This window comes from Mixophyes fleayi, chromosome 11 (assembly GCF_038048845.1).
Source record: "Mixophyes fleayi isolate aMixFle1 chromosome 11, aMixFle1.hap1, whole genome shotgun sequence".
In the NCBI taxonomy this organism is placed as follows: Eukaryota; Metazoa; Chordata; class Amphibia; order Anura; family Limnodynastidae; genus Mixophyes; species Mixophyes fleayi.
The window spans coordinates 70,516,446-70,538,903 of NC_134412.1; the positions used below are offsets into that span (position 1 = coordinate 70,516,446).

At 39.2% G+C, this 22,458-nt stretch overlaps 1 protein-coding gene across 3 annotated transcripts in view; it reads right to left on the bottom strand.

The window, feature by feature from the left end:
- Positions 1 to 8,865: 8,865 nt before the first annotated feature.
- LOC142107863 (putative pleckstrin homology domain-containing family N member 1) overlaps positions 8,866 to 22,458 on the bottom strand; it is a 50,363-nt gene continuing 36,770 nt past the window's right edge. For all 3 annotated transcript variants that reach the window (XM_075191505.1, XM_075191504.1, XM_075191506.1), the window contains 5 exons: positions 18,311 to 18,457; positions 17,294 to 17,380; positions 15,650 to 15,719; positions 13,983 to 14,059; positions 8,866 to 9,895 (listed from right to left, as the gene is read on the bottom strand). In XM_075191505.1, coding sequence (XP_075047606.1) covers positions 9,824 to 9,895; positions 13,983 to 14,059; positions 15,650 to 15,719; positions 17,294 to 17,380; positions 18,311 to 18,457 — 453 coding nt within the window. In that variant the 3' untranslated portion in view covers positions 8,866 to 9,823. The remainder of the gene's footprint in view (positions 9,896 to 13,982; positions 14,060 to 15,649; positions 15,720 to 17,293; positions 17,381 to 18,310; positions 18,458 to 22,458) is intronic.

Genomic DNA, 22,458 nt, shown 5'->3' on the forward strand with positions numbered 1-22,458 from the left:
AATAATTGAAATATATGAATACTCACCTATTTAATAATAGTGTTTACAGAACATTATATCAGTGTCAATTTTGATACTACAGCTTTGACTGTTTAACTTATCACTGGGTAAAGCCAAGAAAGGAATAAATAATTAAACATAAATGTTTTCATTAGCGTATTTGTGGCTGTGATGTAACTAATCTTCCTTTAGTTCCCTAGTCTAGAAGTTGTCATCACAAATGTTTACCTAAACTAGTCCCTTTTATATGCTATCTATACAGTCATAAAATTAAACAATAATGCAGTCGCGCTACGTTAGAGTCCTCATGTTCTCCTTCTGAACAGTTTTGCGCGTGGTTATTGAATGTAAGTTACACTAAAAAGTGTTATGGGCTACATGAAAAGATAAATGAATGGTAGATAAAGTAATAAATATATGCAAGCACAATGGTGCTGTTATTTGCAGAGTTTAAGTACTCCGGCAGTCCCCTGACCTCACATACATAATTATGGCGATATAATATGACAGGCACTATGCAATAACATTCTAAATAGTGCACTTTGCCCGTTGTTCTACTTTTTAAATATGAATCCAACTGTGATAAAAATTGGTAGGTCTGGAATGCTACTTTTAGAGTATTTATATGTCAAAAACCTCACCATAAATTTATTTTATTTAAATGAAATAACATGAGTCTTCTAATTGTAAGTTATTTTTCAATAGAATTATGTGCACTTTTTGTTGTATACGCACAATTTGCAGTTATTTAATATGTCAAGATATCAGTTTAGAAGTAGATATTAATTTTACCCATACAACAAGATTGATGATTAATGATCCCATCTATGTATTTAACATTCTGCGTATATATATATGTATTAATGCATTTTATATATATATATATATATATATATATATATATATATATATATAGTTGTTGATGCTGTAATTTGTATTTTATGATAAAATAATTTGAATTACTGAATACAAGAAATATATTTTTGTTTCTGAAATTGATACTAATTAGCCATATGTAGCATAACAAAGTCTGTATAGGTAATAAAATGGTAACAAGTGCATAAATAAATTTAAATATTTATTTGCCGTGCTTTCTTAACAACTGGTACCAATACAGGAATAACGTTATTTATCTCTTCTAATTATACCAGAGGGGCATATATGCCAACTTCCTCTTCAACGCCATAGAGATAGCCATGTGGACTGTAGTGAATTATCGGTAGGACAAAGCATACATTAATAAAGCAAAAAAATTTCCTGACACAATGGGGCATATTCAATTAAGAAAGGAGATTGCGGATATGCACGGCTGCGCACATAAAGTGCCAATACGGTACCGCAACATTGCGGATTTCCTTTCGCAACCCTATGAGCTGCAAAGGGAAATCAGCAATGTTGCGTTAACAGGAAGTGTGCGGTCGCACGTAACCGTGTTCTGCCTTCTTAATTGAATATGCCCCAAACACACTTTACAGTTACAACTTATTAAATGGGTTCAATAATTGAAATGGATCATATTAACTAATAATTAAAATGTCCTTATAACCAGAGTTGTACAAAAGTGTCACTAAGAGTCATTTGTGTACCGTAAAAGTGCAAATCTGCAACACCAGTGTTTTGTTTTGTGACATCCTGCACCCACTTTTGCACAATTACACAGGGTTTTATGGGGAAGAGCGTGGATTTGTGGGCAGGATGGTGGTGTCTGTGTAGCATACAAGTTTACACCTTCCAATGGGAAGAGTTGGGTGAAGACAACTTTTGTGCCTGTATGCAAAAATGAGCAGTTTTTATTGCAGGAAAAGATTTGAGATGAGATATAGGGGTGGAGAGGATACATTTACATGGGTGACGTTACACAGCCTTTCTCCCCACACAAGGACTATATATTTTCTTGTACTTTCAATAGGACGCATTTCACGCCTTACAGTTGCAAAGCGCGTCTCTTGGTATACTTCAACCAATGTAATAAATACCTTCAAATACACAAAAAGGACACATGTAATAAAAGGAATCCCTGAAATCCCTTCACTGTCATGATTAATTAAGACATAAATTAAAAGTGTATTGATTAGTATTGCATACATGCTCAGGGTTACATTACTTTGAAGCCCTTTGAGGCCCACCTGTGGAGGAGTGTACACTGGATTTTAAACGAAAACTGCATTTTTATGTACTTTTTATGTATGGCTTCAATGTGCAGCAAAATACATTCTAAAGGTCTATTTTGCATATATACAGTAACCCTAGCCATTAGATATAAACACTGTAGTACTTCTCTTTCCTGCAGGCTCTCCAGCTTTGCAGGGCCAGGCATATGCTATCCTCTGTCTATGCCAGGGCTGGCAAATTTGAGCCCGGAGAGCAAGACTCGACTCAGCAGCCTAATAGGAACATTTTAAAGGAAACAATGCAGGTTGCTCAGTGACCCAGCAAAAGGTAGCCTACTATGAGACCAGTCCGTGGGGCAGGTGCCCCCCTGCCCCTCAGCCCGGCCAGCCTTTGGTTTATGCCCAGCAACCACCACTGAATTATCTGGTAAAAATAAGCAGAAAACTGAGTAGCGTGAGAATGTGCTACTAAGTTTCATTTCGATGATGTTGGGTTTGGGACGTTATGGTAGGGAACAGGCATAAACAGAGGACTGAAAAGGCCAGGCCTCACTAACATGGTGAGCCTGATTCATCAGGACAAGCACACTGAGCGCAATGTGCGTTTGTTTTAAAACACATGTAAATCGGGCATAGGTATGTCCAGTGGTGGGATTCAAATAAATTAACAATCAGTTCTCTGCCCTAATGACCGTTTTAACTATACAAAAAGATATACCGAAAGGTAGTTTAATATTTCATGCATTTAATCAAATAAGAACAATCAAAGAGGTACACAAAACTAGATTATATTATAAGAAAGAGTTTTGTGCCATGTTGATTTTACCCCCCCCCTTCACACTGTGCCATGCTGCTTTTACCCCCTTCACACTCTGCCATGCTGCCTTTGCCCCTCAAAACACTCTACCATGCTGCCTTTGCTCCCACTTCACACTCTGCCATGTTGCCTTTGCTCCCCTTCATACTCTGCCATGCTGCCTTTGCCCCTCAAAACACTCTACCATGCTGCCTTTGCTCCCCCTTCACACTCTGCCATGCTGCCTATGCTCCCCCTTCACACTCTGCCATGCTGCCTTTGCTCCCCCTTCACACTCTGCCATGCTGCCTTTGCTCCCCCTTCACACTCTGCCATGCTGCCTTTGCTCCCCCTTCACACTCTCCCATGCTGCCTTTGCTTCCCCTTCACACTCTCCCATGCTGCCTTTGCTCCCCCTTCACACTCTGCCATGCTGCCTTTGCTCCCCCTTCACACTCTGCCATGCTGCCTTTGCTTCCCCTTCACACTCTCCCATGCTGCCTTTGCTCCCCCTTCACACTTTGCGCTGCTCCTCAATGAATGTCGGGCGTGATGGCGTCACGCCCGACATTCAGTGAGGACGGAGCAGGGAGGAGTGCTGACGCCGCAGACAGGTGAGTATTTTTTTTTTTTTAAAGGGCTTGCTCCACCCACCAGCAAAGAGGGTGGACTCAGTCTGTAGTCACTGGTTCACCGAACTGAGCCTAAAATTAGGTCTTGGTTCTGACGAGCCGGTGACAACCGACTGAATCCCACCACTGGGTACGTCCGAACAAGGAACAGATGTGAAGATACGTGCATTGATGAATACGGATGTAGGTCTGCTCTGGTCTAGTAGACAAGACACTGCATGATACGTCCAGAAAAAAAATTCAGTTAATGTCACCTATTAATAATATAGGCATTAATGATAAAACTTTTTTAAAAAAGTGTTGTTTTTTTCCATGAAATTCATTTATTAGGATGTTATGAATGTCTACTGTACATAAAATACATTTTTAAAGTTGCTCCTGATTGCAAACACATGTTCTAGCGTGCATTTTCAGCCTTCATCACTAGCAATCGGTACTTTCACCTGCCCTGTAGCTGGAGCAAGAGATACGACTGAAAACCAAGTACTTTTGAGATGCCCAGAGCTTGGATTGGAATCTGCTGCGTGCGCTCAGGACTGGCATGCCCTTACAGTACTTTAACTGCGGGCAAACGCCTCTTCCCTGCCGTGTTCCCACCCTGAAATCGTAGTAAGTGTCCCTTGCACTCGAAGATGAATTGAACCTTGTTGTGTTCTGTGGCATATTAGCCGGTTCTGGGCATGTGCAGAGTGATTTTGTGGATTGTACGCACAAAATTGCCATTTACGTTCCTTGATGAATCAGACTTGAAGAGTGTTCATGAAAGATCAGTGCTGGAGAGCGCTTAAATCTAGCAATTATACATAGGATAAGGCTTATGTTTGCAAAATAGATCGCTAGTGATTATTTTTCACATTTAAATCCTAAAAACAAGTTTAGAAACACTCCTTTGCAAGCAGGTGTTAAAGAATTTTAAAAGGGGATTTTATGTTTTTCATTTCAGTCCTTTTGCAAAATCTGACATAGCAGATTTTCATGTTAATGCTCATTTCATACAAAAAAATATATATCAAAGTACATCTGCAAGTTACTGTACAGTATATCCGGATGATAGCTCTGCATGTATTAGACTGGTATAATCTAAAACAGGCTTTCTAAGAAATGCTTATGGTACACTATGGTGTAGTACATAATGAACTAAATTGCCCTACATGTATTTTTTTATTTAAATCATTTAAAAGGGATATTTTCCTGCTCAGCACATTTTCACACATCTGTATAGAAAGCAATTCCGTAGAAACGCATATAACTCATACTGACTCCCGAATTCGGGTCTGTCCCCCAGACTCCCGGGAGAGCAGGCAATTCTCCCAATTCCCAGCGGCTCGGCAAATTAAACGGAGGGGCGGGACTTAGTGGCGCCGTGTACGTGTCATTGTGATCCAGCCCTCTATTTTTATTGCCGAAACAGTGATGACTGATTTGGGGGCGGGGCTAACAACATGATTCTTTGAGCCCCGCCCCCACACACCCACCTGCCTCCCAGGACACAAGTTACCAATGTTGGCAACTATGATATAACTGGCTAACTATATACATAAGGGCTGATTTGCTAGCACTGTATGTAAGTGCAAATTTTGCACTAACAAATAGTTACATTTGCTGTCTAACCTACACTAGACAAAGCATATTGCTGATTGGTTTCTATGGTTTACTGCACTTTTTTAACCTATTTACAAACCTCCATTATTAAAATAAAAATGGAACAAAACATGTCTATAGTAATCAGGGCAGCCAAGAGGATTTCTGGGCGCCATTAATAATAAGGGGAATTATAAAACGATAAGAAATCAAAAGGTCACTATATCTAAGATACCTCAAAATATATTTCAGTAAGGACCATTACTATTATACAAATTTATTGTGGCATGAAGTGAGTTTAATCTGCATGCTCTGGCCAGGAAATTAGTATCCTGGCCACTCCCCCCATCCAAAAAAAAAAACCCCACCCACACCCCGTTAGCGTCTCTGATTGTCATTGAAACTTCCCTGCATTTGGTATAACATTCTGCTACCTGCAGGTGAAATTATGCCTTTGCATCCCTCTAAACCATTGCATAAATCATAAAATAGTTTTTAGCTGTTGATGTTGATGTTGATGAAAGGGCCTTTCTCTTGTACGAAAAAACAATTCCTAAAATAGTCTCACAAAATAATAACAGCTTTTCTAAATTATGGTTTCCCACAAAAACTGCTGCCTGAAACAGCTTCCTCGGGGTGTCTAGTGGCTTGTCTAATGGTAGACACGCTCCTGACTTTTAATGTACACTACGGTAGGGATATTTTAAAAAAACATGTCTTTTCTTTATAACAGTGCTTAGATAAATAAACCACAAAACAGCAAAAACTAGTGTCATCCACTGAGGTGACAATAAGTAAAAATAAAAACAATTGCTTTTATATTTTTTTCTTACTTGGTAGTAAGGGTAATTCCACTACAAAAAGCAAAATTTACACTAACAGTAGTTAGGGAATTACCCTGAAAGCACTATTAGTGTTTTGACCTCAGAGCTCTTTTCAAATCTGGCATACTGGTAAATGCATACTTGCCAACTCTCCCGGAATGTCCGGGAGACTCCCGAAATTCGGGTAGATCTCCCGGGAGAGCAGGCAAATATCCCGCAAATGGCCTCTTGCTGTCAAAATGACGCCATTCGTGGTGAATCGCCCCCACGATAAAATGGCATTTTGTCGTGGGGGCGAGGCCAAAATTACGCAATTCACCACGCCCCGCCCCTCCCGCCCTCCACCCACGCCCCCCTGCCTGGGATCTCCCGGATAGAACTTTAAAAAGGTTGGTAAGTATGGGTAAATGTCATTTTGCAATATTGTAACATTGCGATGTAATTACTAGCAGGGACCCAGCCACTCACAGGATTCGGGAGTCCAAGGAAACCACTTGCCAGGCATTGGTGTCTGAAGCTGCTTTCAGTCTCCATGGTATTAGGTTGGTGAAGGATAGTAAATCGATAGTAATGACAGCAAAAATTGTTTAAAAAAATGGACCTTTGTTTTGGGCAGGTCCTTATTTAGTGTTATCCTATAAATTATGTGCAGATGAAATTATCAACATCAGTACAGACCCCTGAACTGAGCAGCCCTATGAATGTGGCTGTGTAGCCTATATGTTACATATAGCCCTGACATTGGCCGCAATATATGATGTGGTAGACAGTAACGCTTGGTAGGTTGGTGTATCGATAAGGTGTGTTTCAGATGCAACTAGAGAGGGGAGGAGGTTTAAGGGGGCTATTACTAGTGCTATGCCTAGCTCACTACCCTGGGACTGATCAGGTTTTGCGATCACTAGCTATTTATCTAAGATTATGTATCTGGAATTTGAGGTGCATCAGATTATGTGTCTGGAAGAAGATATCAGATTATGTGTCTGGAATAAGGTATCAGATTATGTGTCTGGATTAAGGTATCAGATTATGTGTCTGGAATAAGGTATCATATTATGTATCAGGAATAAGGTATCAAATTATGTGTCTGGAATATGCCCTATCCCAACTATAAATCTGTCCCCACATTTTAAGTTTACTCCCCCTCCAATGCAACATGGTTTTGTCCAGGTACAATGTTACTCCTTTTTTATGCTTTAGCTCTACTGAATGACTCCGGTCCACGGATGTTATGAATTATCTTCCCATATTTTTATGAAATATTTATAAATAAACATGTACTCACAATTATCCCAAATTGGTTTCCTCAGGCTATCCCATGTTTGTCCCTACCGCTGTTATCAATCTGCAGCAATATGGCTGATCATCTACCACAGCATAATGAGGTGAAAAAGATCACTTTTTCGAACCTGGATGGAGAAATATGTGTGTAGTACAATTGAATAGAATAATGCATATATTTACAGCAATATGCACATTATTTTATTCCAGATCAGCAAGTGCCAAACTCCTCCTTTTCCCCCAAAAAAACATGTGCTCTTGACTGCATTGCATGACAGATGAGTATCGGTTATAATGTGGGAATGTTTATCCATCGTTTACAATGCACATTTTTTTCTAAAAAACGCGTGAACAAGTCCCCAGCCTTTAGACCTCTTCCTCATTCTCATGTTTGCTACATGTCAATATATTGTTCTAAATGAATTCATTTAGAACACACATATAAATGTTTCCAGTTACCCAGGAAACTCTGTGATGCCAACAGCTATTAGGACGCTTCTGCTACATTGAACCCACTGCAGTGCTGATTTGCAATTTATTTCAAGCTAACTAAAGAATCAACGCTATCAGCAAATTGATTTGCCTTAGATTTGCAAGTGCCCAATGACTGTAATTAATGCAACTTCTACTTTAGATCTTGTGGTCCAGATAAGGATGGTTTTCAGGAAATGTATGTAATGTGTGTAGGATTCTAGTGCTTAACTTGCGAGAACTCTTATATTTATCAGTTTCCCCTACTAAATTATTCCAGACATAGTCAAAAGATTTAGCTATGGACCCCTCCCATTGCAGTAAAAGTGTATCATTGTTTGCAGCGCTAATAACGACTAACTAAAAATAACTAAACCATTGATTGACGTGACTCATTTACATATATATTGATTATTAAGTGATAGCACTGCTTCCTAGTGAACTAATAGGTTGCATTTCATTGCATATTTGTTCAGTCCACAAAATGTTTAGGGGGGTCTGTAATTCAACAGTGTGATACTTATTACATGTTTGATTTAGTAATATTAGCAATTCTGGATTTTAGGGCCAATAGTAGAGAAAACAGATCACTCAATTAATCTCTTAAGGTCAGCTTGTGTAATTCTACAGTGCAAATTGCCTGATGATTCCATAGCGATCATCTCCAGGCAACACTTTAACCGTGACTACGATCGCAAGTAGCAAACAAGAGACTTTTTGGCCAATTTAGGTAGGAACAGACACACTCTGTTAGATAGTATTTCAAACCAACAATTGTAGATAAAGACAAAAATCACCCAAAAAATTAAAATATCCTTTAAGAAACTTCTCAGTGATGAACAGAGAGGGGTTATTAACTAACATTGCTCAGTGGGGCAATTCTGCACTAAAATTATATCAAGGAATAACACAGTTGTTTTCGACATCTATATTGCACTAGGCAGATACAAGTTAATTGCTGATTGGCCCAATGGTTGATAGTACAAATTTACACCTACTGAGCATAAGATTTAAAAATAAATTGCATTGAGGGCTTGGAGCATTTCCTGAACTAAACCTATGTAACTTGAATTACATGTTCCTCATTCACTTCGCTCAACAAATCTATGGGAATAAATACACGCAATTAGATGATTGCATGTAGTACCCAGAAAGAATCACTGTATGGATTTAAGGCATAATTACAATTTTATTTCACATGGCCATCCTGGTTTTCTGTTTCCATACCTGATTTACCCTTGTCATATGTCCTAGTCTTCCAGGAAAGTTACTGCCGCTCTCTTCTGTCCTTGGCCCCCCCAAATCAATGTTTAAAAGCATTGTTTGTGCTACATTATTTCATGTGCTTGTCTTTGCTAAATGATGGCATTGGCGAATGGGCTGTGTTTATAATTAATGGTTCCTTAGACGTTGTGAGGGAATACACCCTAAATTAGGTACTGTGCACTCATATTTCTTAAACTGCTATTGAAAGTAAATGGTTGCTCTAGGCCAAGTAGCAATAAAAGAAAATTGAAGAAGTCACATAAAACTGTTTCCATGTTGCCCCCTTAATGGTAATGCTGTAGGCACCTACCTGATTGACCAGTTTAGTAAATACCACATTGATTGGCAAGAAATGGAATAATGATGTCCTCCCTAGTGCACATGTACCCCCTCCCCCCATGTGCTACAATGTGAGTTTTTCCAGCAAGTCCAGGCACTATTTGTAGGTATATTCCTGGTCCTTAGTATGTAACATACACAACTTGTTTTGCAGGCGACTGAGCCACACGATCCAGGAAGTTACATACACAAGTGTATCTCCCTTTTTATCTTCTTTTTTTTTTCCCATACGCTGTTCTTTATTTCTTCTTTGATGATACTTTTTAACATTTTACTTTTCTCTTTTGACCTTTCCTACATCAATGCTCAAACACCCTCTTAAGTTGTCTCATACGCAGATAATTATACTCCTGACAAATGACACATCTAAGGCCGTCTTACACCACGAGTGTCCAGACTGACTCCTCCACACTGTGGTTAAACCACGGATCGTTCTGCCGATATTGATCACAGTTTCACACATTGACATTTAGCACTTAAGACTGTCGTTGCTTTTCTGAAACGTCAAAATACGCCTTCTTCTTATCTTCTTCTATATTTAGGTTTCACAAAAGGCAGAGGATGCAGGCCGACCCCGCACTGCATATGTTGTGGCTGAAACACAAGAGTCATTTTGTTATGAGTTATCACTACATTATGTGATACCCCAAAACCTGAGTACCCTGAGGTGTATATATATGTAAGTATAGGTGTGATTATATTTGTTAATTGTCATAAGTGTTTATTATAAGGGCACAGTTGTGCCCTTATATTAAGGTTGCATCTAAAAAACAACATTCTGCCATTAGAAATCTGTGAGAGGGGGGGGCTTGGTGTTTGCGGGCAACATTTTAAAAAGTATTAAATCTATTAAACTGAAATTCGGCATGCGAATGAAGAACCGTCCATAGGTGCCACATGCCAAATTTCAGAAAAAGAGAATAAAAATTGACAAATTAGGAATAATCTGAAGTTCAAAATCTCGCCGTTTTTTTTCCACTTCCTGTTTTGCAAAAGTCACTGTTTTTCTGGGTTTTTTTGGGAGAGCGTAACTCAGTGTACAGGAGGTCTAAAGACTTGGGGTTTGTTTTATAAGAAAGCTATTAGGACTGAGGAGTGCCTTTGACGGTTTAAAATTTGAGAAAGTTATAGTTTTTTTTACAATTTGGTAAAATATGCTCCATTTTAAAGATAGGGGATTTCATAACGTTGCACATGTCAGTTAGAGGTTTGTGCTGGGTGTACTCAGACTGGCTTCACTCAAATCTGTGAATTAGCAGCTCCACCATTCTGTGAGTGACAGCACTCTCACTCCATGATAGTGCTGAATCTGCAGCTAACCACAGGATGTGGTGACATACCATGTCTGTACTGCACAAGTAACACGTCCATTAAGGTTTCTGCCTTAATCGTTGTAATTTCATTGCTTTTTGGAGTTTGAGTGGAAGAGTTTCAATAGTTTTCTTACATTTTAGATGGTGTGTAAGGAACCTTAATTGGACATGTTAAACCGTAAGGTTTTTTGTCTATGGAATAAAGATTTTAAAAAAATAATAATTTTGGTGGGAGAAGTGACAGTTGGAGGTGGTTGGTGGTTGCTGGGGGTGACAGTGGGAAGTGGTTGGTGGTTGCTGGGGGTGACAGTTGGAGGTGGTTGGTGGTTGCTGGGGGTGACAGTTGGAGGTGGTTGGTGGTTGCTGGGGGTGACAGTGGGGAGTGGTTGGTGGTTGCTGGGGGTGACAGTGGGAAGTGGTTGGTGGTTGCTGGGGGTGACAGTTGGAGGTGGTTGGTGGTTGCTGGGGGTGACAGTTGGAGGTGGTTGGTGGTTGCTGGGGGTGACAGTGGGGAGTGGTTGGTGGTTGCTGGGGGTGACAGTTGGGGGTGGTTGGTGGTTGCTGGGGGTGACAATGGGGAGTGGTTGGTGGTTGCTGGGGGTGACAGTTGGGGGTGGTTGGTGGTTGCTGGGGGTGACAATGGGGAGTGGTTGGTGGTTGCTGGGGGTGACAGTTGGGGGTGGTTGCTGGGGATGACAGTTGGGGGTGGTTGCTGGTTGCTGGGGGTGACAGTGGGGAGTGGTTGATGGTTGCCGGGGGTGACAGAGCGAGAGGAGTGTGATACTCAGGACAGCTGAGAGAGATCCCTGTGTCTGGATAGACTGAGAGAGAAAAAATAGGAACAGAATTAAAATCGGACAAAGTGATATATAAGCAGATTAAAAGTGAAGAAAGTGTAAGAAGTGAAGAAGTGAGCAAAAGAGAGGTGTGAGTAAAAAAGGAAAGTGCTGAAAATTACTAAGCAGTAGAGAGATCTGTGAATACACAACAGAGACTGAGCTATGTACTGAGGACAGGGTGAGAGGACAGAGACCAGTTGGAGTTGTACAATAACAGTTATACAGACACAGATCAGTATAACTCCCACCATGACATCACTGACACTGAAAACATCAGCAGTTACTTAGATACATGTTACTGATCCCTATATACTTGAACTGCTTACTAAAAAAGAATAAGTTTTTCAGGAAAACTACAGAAATAGTGTTTTACCAAAATCTTCTTGTGAAGGTCTACAACCCCTTAATAAAGTGACTATTCATAAAGTCCAACGGGATAAAAAAGAAAATTATGGGCCCCAACCACGAGCACCACTTCTACAAATAGTTATTGAAATATTTGATGTAGGTCTTAAAGTTGTATTGAGAAATTAATCTCTTTATTTGTTAAGTTGTTTATTAATGTTAGATAATTATAGATAGATAGATAGATAGATAGATAGATAGATAGATATAGATATAGATATGCCTTGCGAGAAGTTACCTTCTGGTCCTCAGGAGAAAGAAGAAAAACGTAGAACAAATTCTACAACGATTGACAAAAACATTTGAAGTCAGTACCATCTCGGTACTCAAGATGAAGTTCTATGCATAGAAGCAGCTACTTGGGGAAACTCTTCAAGACTACACTCTGTGCCTGCAAGAGGCTTTACAGGCTATACAAGCAGTGGATGAAGATGAAGTGAGGAATGGGGAGGAGAGCCTGGTGAATCAGTTTACTGATGGGGTGAATAATGGTAATGTTAATACAAATTTAGATTACATTGAATGCAAGTACCAGAACATAATTTTTGGGATTTCAAAGAGGCCGTTATACAGATGGTTGGAACCCATCAGGTATGGGAGATACTGTTCCCAGAAATTCCAAATTACAAGAAATTCAAAAACCTCAGGGAGATCGTAGTTCAAAACATCCAGACTTCAACCATTGATCCACTTCGAGCACTAAAATCCTAAATTGAGGAGTTGACCACTGGAATGGCAGAAATGAATCAGTTTTTGTTGACCATCTGAATATGGTGTTAGCTTCCTAACACCATCTTCAGATGCTCAAGCTCTGATTTTCTGAGTCTGATAAATAAGACATTTTTGCAGTCTCCATAGACACCTATGGGGACTGCAGTTGCTCTCAAAGAGGCTGGGACCATAGTAGATATCAGAGATTCTCTCATAATAAATAACCTCCTTACTTTAAAATGTGTTAATCCCTCGAAAACATTCATAAATCCCTCTTCGGACATTCATAAATAGGCCCAGTCATCAGCTGTTTTATGCAGCCCTGGTCTACTGACTTCTTGGGGGAACACCGAAGCAGGGAAGTGCCATCCCTGACATCAAATTAATTACCTGACAGGATGGCACATGCAGAGCCAACGGAACATTAAGCTCTGCTGGAAGGTGTCGGGAACATTAAGCTCTGCTGGAAGGTGCCGAAAACATTTTTTTTCTTTAAAGATTCGAGTAGGGATCGGAATAGGCACAAAAATATGTAGGGATGGTAAATGGGTTGTTATGTCTTTCAGCTGTCACTCATCCAGACACTTTATATATTCTTTTATTAATGGCAGGGATAGCACTTCAAACAGCTTGGCTGTGCAAAATGATGAAAGGACTCTGGATTCTCCTTATCTGCCAGCCAAACACAAGCGGCCAGCATGGAAAATCAATGCTGATTGGTTGGCGGCAAAGGGATCTCCTGTTTTATCCTTTAGTGAATAGATCAAGAAGACAAAAAAAAATATTATTTATTTGCCATTGGAGTGCGATGGATCAAGAATGAAAATTTAATTTTAGATTTAATAAAATGCTTAACAAAAAATTGGGGGTATTTTAATTACTATTTTGGTATTATGAACCAGAGTCTTATGGACTTTTGTTTCCAACTTTCCTGCTTGCCAAACCCTGTACGTTTTGCACAACGTCCAGCGAACAGGCACTTTCCTTGAATCAGGGATGCTTTGGTTGCGATGAGCGTGAAAAGTAGTGTTAATTTTGTGTGCCCAAAACCTCCACTTATTTTGCTGAATTGAATTGCGCTAAGACATTTGTTCATTCTTTAAACATGGCTAGATCTGAAACAAACACATAAATAGCAGAACTGCACCTGTAATAGTTAAATGACTATTTGAGGTATCCTATTTCTAGCACAGAAATTTTGGTTACACAACAGTTTCAATAATGTTTCACTGATTGAAAATGATTACATTTATCAATGGCTGTACATCCGTTATTCCACCAAAACACAGTACAATCAACATGTGCACACAACAATCAGTTCTTATAATTCCTTAGCAATACACAACCATTTACATAAGCACTGGTAAATTTAAGTCTAAAACATACTCATTTAAAAACTTGCCCATAATATACCTTGTGTAAATAGAAAATCCATTTACTGTAATCTTCAGGAGTCATGCACAAAATTAATATTGGTTCCATAAGGTCACCTGTAAGAAAATATTAACATGTAAACATTAATATATGTCTGACAGGTGTAGTACCATCTCTTCCCATATTTTATTGTGTGAATTTTTTTCATTACTAAATATATATGTGTTTGACCTTTTTATGCTTATGTTTATATGCAGAACTGTCAACTCTTCTAGGCAATGGTCTCCAGATCCCAGCATAGATTCTCCTGGATTTTTCACACTGTGATATTGAGCAATGTAAACCTCTCTGTGACTAGTACCACTGTTTCCTTTCCCTCAATGAACTCTAGCAGTCTAGCTGTGCTCACTTGCCTGCTGTGAACTTTGATTGGTGGCTGGATTAATTGAAGTAAAAGTAGCCAACAGCACTTATTGCTGTCATTGGCTGCGACTGGCATTGGCAGGGAGAGAGGAGGACACCATAGGAGGAGCTTTTCTGTAGGTCATGCACAAGGACAGACTGGGCTGGGGGGCAAGGGGGCATAAGCCCCCCGGGCCGGTCTCATAGTGATCTACCTTGGGCTGGATCATGGGGCCACCTGAAGTTTTTATTAGTTTAAAATAAAGATGTTCACTGACCTCTGTGTTTTGGTTTTGGTTTTGGATCTGGAATAACTTTGTGTTTTGGGTTTGGGTTTGGCAAAACCGCCCTTGCATGTTCTGATTTTGGTTTTGGATCCCTATTTTTTTCTAAAATCACATAATTTGGTTATTTTTTTTCTACATTATTATTAACCTCAATAACATTAATTTCCAGTCATTTCTAGTCAATTTTTGTCAAGTGACAAGAACACTGCTACCCCTCCTGTTTCTGGATGAGCACTGGCACTGAGCAATGTCACTGGAGACTGGAAAGTGACAAGAACACTGCTACCCCTCCTGTTTCTGTATGAGCAATGGCACTGAGCAATGTCACTGGAGACTGGAGAGTGACAAGAACACTGCTACCCCTCCTGTTTCTGTATGAGCAATGGCACTGAGCAATGTCACTGGAGACTGGAGAGTGACAAGAACACTGCTACCCCTGTTTCTGTGTGAGCACTGTCACTGGAGACTGGAGAGTGACAAGAACACTGCTACCCCTAATTCAGTGTGAGCAATGGCATTGGATCTCCTGGGGAGGGAGGTAGTTATGGAATCCAAAACCCCTAAGATCCAACAACGCAACAATGGTGTTTTGCCTCGATTCATATCCCAGTACACCTGAATGTACCCGAGCCAGCACGCGAGCCTACTGGGATTCCCTAAGTTCGGGTGGGTTTGGTTTTCCGAAAACTTAACCTGAGCATCTCTAGTTTAAAATGGTGCTAATAGGCTGCTGAGTCGAGTCTTGTCCCCCAGGCTAAAATTTGCCAGCCCTCCCCTGGTCATGCAAGTCTGTTTAGATGGGAATAAATTTGTATACTAGGTATCATATTATACTGGTCATCATTATTGTGATTAGCAATGTAAAATGGACTTCAGCATGGGGGGGACACTGTATACACTATAGTATATATAGTGTATTAGTAACATTTATTTTTCTTATGACATACTAATAGGAAAATAAAGGCAAACAAAGTCATACATTTATATATATTCCCTAAAAAATCCACCTTGACCTACCTGTAATCTGGAACTCCAGTCTCTCATCTAGAATTTCCTCAATATGAACTGCATTTAATGGGAGAGTACCCTAAGACATGGAAATATATAAACTTATGTTATTACATTTACACAGTGTCTCAGTTGATTAGCATCACTTTCAGTTGCATTGTATATTATTGCACATAATGCAATTATGTACTACCATAATGAATACTCTAAACACAACTGAATAAGGTTATATACCCCAAACTTAATAACACCAACCTTGCTACCCCAACAGTAATCTATCACTTACAGAGACAACAGTGCTGGTCAAAATGAAAATGAACTTCTAAAACAGAGGCACCTATGTAAAAAATAAAGTATTATTGATAGGAACCATGGTTCCAATTTAAGAGGAAATACTCTATTTAGACATATAATTATTAAATAATTATAATAAGCATTAGATGAGGGAAATGGCCTTGCATAATTTAATATATATATATATATATATATATATATATATATATATATGTGTGTGTGTGTGTGTGTGGGTGTGTATGTTATGTCTTTGTATTTTACTATTTAGTATTTAACAGCATCTAAAATTAACTTTAAGCTATCAAATCCTTGTATGTAAACATATATACACATATAAACTGTTTTATGGTGGCAAGTATGTTATACTTCTCATTTGACAGAAAGTACAGCTTGCAAACTTTCCTTGTAATCAGGTAACAGTCTTTCTTTTCTTGCTTTAGGAATTATACTCCATGGCTTTGTGAAAAAAATACATATTTACTCCAATATAGAATACCTAGCATGCACACTATGGCAAAACGTTTCCACATAGCCACAGATAGCACCATATAGCTTGATACATAGCTTCACAGTCCGCTATAAGGCCACTATAACTCCATACAGGCTTACATTTTACTAGTAGCCAATATGCCCAATATAGCTAAAATCTCTTCATACAGTCTCACATAAAACCAGATAGTCAACATGGCCACAATAACTCCATACAGCCTCATATGCCTGTAAGTAGCCACAATACCCACTAATATAGCCACATAGCCAAAATGCCCACATAGAATGTATGCCTACATAGCCAGAATACCCACATAACCAACATATACATAAAGCCAGTATGCCCCCTGATAGCTAAGATACCCATATAGTTTCCTCTGTACTTCTGAGAATTCTTATCCTCACTTGCCTGAAACAGTCCTTGGAAGCAGCGGTGATATACTCAAAATTTTAATACACTCCCAAAAGTAGAGGAAATGCCATCCCCAAATAAAGTTTCACAGTTTGTGTCAGTGGCCATACTGAGCTGGTATATGGTGGCATGCCACTTCTCCTACTGTCTTCATTGTAAACTCCATTTGCTTACATTTTCCATACCGCCACGTCTAAATTTCCACTTCGACCACTGGTTTGTGTTCTTCTCACTAACTAACAGGGCTCTTATAGGCAATGTTGCCCCATACTTCTCATTCTCTATATAGTACTTCCTGAAGAATTCTGGAGAAGGTTAGCCTTTCTTTTAAACTGTTTAAATCTCCTTGAGGGAATGCAGTCCCAGCCAATAGAGTGAAGCTCTAGAATGAAGAGTATAGGAGCTCCCTCTGAGGCATTACTGTCAGCCATTTTGAAAACGAAAAAAAAACAACTCACTTGGTGTATCACTGCTGTTCTGTCAGGATCGACAGAGAGGAAGACTAGATCTTCAGGGAACAGCAGCATAAGCCGATCTTCAAAGTCCTTTAAATAAACATTAGACATGTTATTATATATACTGCAAACCCAGAAAGTTTACATTTACTTAATAACCTTTATATATATATAAATCACCTACATGGTTCACTGTGCTTTACAGGAAGTATTTAATCATTCATATGATCCCTACAAATAAGGGTTTATTTTGTCTGAAGCTAATTAAGTTACAAGTATATTTTCCAACTGTGACGAAAACCCCAAAAAACATGGTGCAAATATTTAAATTAGTACCTTAGTTGGAAATAAACCTATGGCCCCAGTTTTGTGAGATAGTAATGTTAACCACTGTGCCACCATGACACCTTTCTTATGACATTTAGGGCTTGATTCGCTAAGGAAAGTAAAGCAAAAAAAAAAAAATGAGTGACTTTGGACCTTGGCAAAATCATGTTGCATTGGAGGGGGAACTAAATTTAAAATGTGATGGCAAGTTCATATTTGGCGTAGGGCTATAAGCTATCAAGTATTTGTGTGCTACATGAAAAAACAGATAGTATTTAACTTATGTTAAAAAAAAAAACTAATTTGCACCCCTTGCATTGTACCATGGTTTTGTCCAGGAGAAAACTTATTCATTTTTTTGCCTTACTTTTCTTAATGAATCAGCCCTTAGGGGTATATTTACTAAACTGCGGGTTTGAAAAAGTGGAGATGCTGTCTATAGCAACCAATCAGATTCTAGCTTTCATTTATTTAGTGCACTCTACAAAGTGACAGCTAGATTCTGATTGGTTGCTATAGGCAACATCTTTACTTTTCAAACTCACAGTTTAGTAAATATACCCCTTAGTGTCTTACATCAAGCATGATTTTGACAAAAGCCACCACATCACATTCTCAACACAGCCTTTTCTCAAATACAGTATCTTCCATTACGGATATCATATTTGTACTAACAAACATGATAGTACTTACCCCATCTATCGTGTGAGCTGCTTGTACTAAAGACAGAAAAGTGGCACAGCCCATGTGCTGGATGGCTTTCCCTTCCCAGTTCTGAATGGGGCATGAAGTCAGATACTTAACTAGTTCTCTCTTCTTCCATAACTGGTCACATGGAATCTTGTAGGACAATCAAGAAGAAAGACAGTTTAGCATTAATAATACCTACAAAATAGTATAATTGTTCCACTGCTCTCTGTGAACTGTCTCGGAAACCTGTTTGTCAATATATTTTTTTTGTCTTTATATAAATGTAGCTTACACTTTTCCCTTGCACACAAAAGTGATAGAAGTTAATATTTTACATTTTGTGTACTGACAGAAGGAAGGTAGTCGAGAAAGGAAGAAACCTAGGGCTAGATTTACTAAGCTGCGGGTTTGAAAAAGTGGGGATGTTGCCTATAGCAACCAATCAGATTCTAGCTTTCATTTATTTAGTACCTTCTACAAAATGACAGCTAGAATCTGATTGGTTGCTATAGGCAACATCCCCCCTTTTTCAAACCCGCAGCTTAGTAAATCTAGCCCCTAATGTTAATACTTATTAATTTACAAAAAATAGTATTGTCACTGTTTTACTACTTATGATATCTACTCAGAATTGTTGTAATACACAGATGAATCCACTTCCCCCAACTAATTGTATCATAAAGAGGATCTTGCCATTCTACAGAATCTCAACATTGCTGACATCGATAGCGTTCGCTTGTCCATAGTTGACAGTCTGTAAAAGTGTATCTGAGTAGAGATTTCGATAAAGCTGATTGGATGAGCCATGGCAGTTTGATTATTTTATTTTATTTATTATTTATTATTATCTTTTACATGTTTATAGAATTTATTGTTTAGCAATTATATTTTGAAAGACAAATTTTGTTCCAAACTTCAAAAAACGTTTTTCAGCCCCGAAGAATGCAAAACAATTTGCCAAAAGCAAAACACTGATGTACATAACAACTAAAAATTGTTGAAACATTTAACTCATTGCGATAGTAAAAAATTCCTGCTTGGGTTGGGTTACAATAGTGTCTTAAACATTTCCTTTAATATTTGCTCGGTATAGATATAATATGTACCAGCAGATTGAGTGTGCAATGTAGAGAGGCAATGAGCAAGACAAAATATTTATGTGACCTTGAACATGCCACCAAACACCCGCACCTAATGCTCTGGCACTGGAATTGCTGTTTCAAGAACAGCAACAATGTTGGATTTTTCATGCAAAGCAGTGTCACATGTTTATCAAGAATAGGTCACCACTGAAATGACATACAATCAACAAGGATCCTTTAGATGTCAATAGACCATTATTATTGTTTTATTGTTAATCTTTATTATATAGTGCCACCATATTACACGAGGCTTTACAGAGAATCGTTATAATGACACAAGTATTATATCCCTGCATCTTTATTTTATGCATGACATGAGCGTGGAGCAGCAGTTAGACTGAACATTTTCCATAGTGTTTAAGGCTAACACTTCAACTTCCCGGGACCATAGGGCGACGACTAAAAATATACCCTTAAATAATGAATTATGACTAGCGTTACAGTTACATCATGTGGAGAGGAAAAAAATCAGTTTGCAATTAGAGGCTTTCCTGTTGTTATCATTGTTTAGCTGTAAGGCGTTGGTAAACAACCACTGTTGTTCTGTTTCTCTATTTTGTATTTGTCAGTGTTAATGCTTTGCAAGAATAAAGAAACACAGTAAGGCAATCTTTATTCTCTCTAATTCTTTTTCCTAGTCTTAAATAAATCAAATTTTTTTCATTATAAATGCATTAGCCACTTGTAGTTTACCATAAATTACTTTTGCTGTAGTCTGCTGAACCTGCATTGCCTATTTTACAGTATGAATGCAATGCCACCTGGAGGAATTATATAAAACTGCAACTTCAAAGAAATTAACTACAGTATTTAAGTTATACTTGCAGCTTTGAGACTACCTAAAGGCATTTCATGTGCCTTTTACGCTTGGTTTTTGTGTGCATAACAGCCAGTTATGGCAACAGCATTCTCCAAGCATATCAGAGACGTCAGCACTTACACTGCCTGTTATCTATAGGAAAACACTGAGTAAAGGGCTGTTTCTTTGGCTAAAAGAAGACATGGAGTTCATCAAGGCACATATCTGCCGATTTTGAGCATATCGTACGCCTCAGCGCATATCCACAACCAGACCATACACCAATAAACGCAGACATGTCTGCTCCGTCTTCGTACGCAAAGGACACTTGACCACAGCCTACAATTTCGTGGTGTAAATGGGGCGGGGAAGGGGTATTTGGCCATAGTCAATTTACAGTAAGGGTGTTTCAAACTCAAGCGCAAGCAGCCACGTCCAAGTCAAGCTCTGGGCATCGCAAAGTTACTTGTTTTTCAGCTGCAGGGCTAGTCTAAGTCCAGAGCAGTAGTAATCTCTCACATGCATGCTATAACATGTGTTTGCAAACAGGAGCAACTGCAAAAATGTATTTTAAGTTCAGCAGACATGAAGATCAGTATTTCCTCCAAGTTGAATGAGCGGCTGAAGTAAAATGTGACTTTAACAATTGTTGGCAGGAACAACTGACATCACTTGTAGTGGCCACCCAGACCCCTCACCTGGATTATATTATACAGGTGGGGGTTCCGAACATTGGCGCTTTAAAACCGACATTTTTACTATGGCCACTACAAGTGACGTCATTTGTTCCTGTCGACAATTGTTAAAGACGCATTTTACTTCAGCCGCTCATTCAACTTGGAGTTAATACTGCCTGTCTGTGAAATAGTAAGTAGATATTTTATCCTTGTCACTGTTATACTGTTCGCTGTTTTAATGTTGCCGTAATCTGTGTCGGGATTTTCAAAGTCGGGGAATAGACTACCACAGGTGAACTGCAGTGAAGTATATGTATGTGTAGGAGACATATGAACTGTCTTATAGAACATCTAGATAACATTAAGAACTGTGCAGGAGGAGTAGGATACTTATAGTGGGGAAACTACTGGAAGGTATATTAAGGGATAGTATTCAGGATGGTGCACAATTAGATTATTAGTGGGAATCAGCATGGATTTGTGAAGGATAAGTCATGTCAAATTAATCTGATTAGTTTCTATGAGGAAATTAGTGGGAACTTAGACCATGATAGTACAGTAGATGTGGCCTACTTAAATTTTGCAAAGGCCTTTGATACAGTGCCACACAAGAGGTTGGTTTACAAAATAAGGGAACTGGGTCTAGGAAACAACATTTGTACTTGGGTGAAAAACTGGTTGGAGAATAGGGAACAGAGAGTTGTGATAAATGGAACATTTTCTAATTGGTCACAAGTATTAAGTGGTGTACCTCAAGGTTCTGTGCTTGGGCCACTCCTTTTTGATATATTTATTAATGATCTTGGTGATGGTTTAGAGAGCAATGTTTCCATTTTTGCAGATGACACCAAACTTTGCAAGATAATAAAATCAAAGCAAGATGTAGTTTTATTGCAGAGGGACTTGAATAAACTGGAGAAATGGGCGGCCAAATTTTTAGCGGAAAAGGGAATCCAGGGTTACGGCCGTTAATTAAAATGAAGCACAGTAGTAGATCTAGGGTGGTGAAAGTGACAAGAACAGGTAGGAGAGAGCAGGACAGTCAGTTAACTGTCCTGAATCTGGTGGGGCAGTACTGAAATTGGATGACTGTCTCGCTAACTCAGGATTTGGTCCTGCAAGGATAGTTGGGAGCTATGTCCCTCTTCACACTGTACTGCTCGTGAAGGCAGAGCTGCATGCAACTAACAGTAGTGCACACTGTATTTCCTGTGTATTTGTCTAAAATTTGTCTGAAATGCTAACCATATTACATCATAGGGCCCACCCTGTCTAAAGTACCGCAGGCCTCCCAGAGCCTTAATCCAGCTCTGAGCTAGCCAGAGCTAGAGTAGGAGGTGCACTGTGTAACCTGTGCACCTCACACTACACACAGTGACAGGGGGTTACATACACATAGAACTTTGACATGGAAGGCGGCTCCCATCAGCTGTAGGCCCCATATCAGCTGACATGGAAGGCGGCTCCCATCAGCTGTAGGCCCCATATCAGCTGACATGGAAGGCGGCTCCCATCAGCTGTAGGCCCCATATC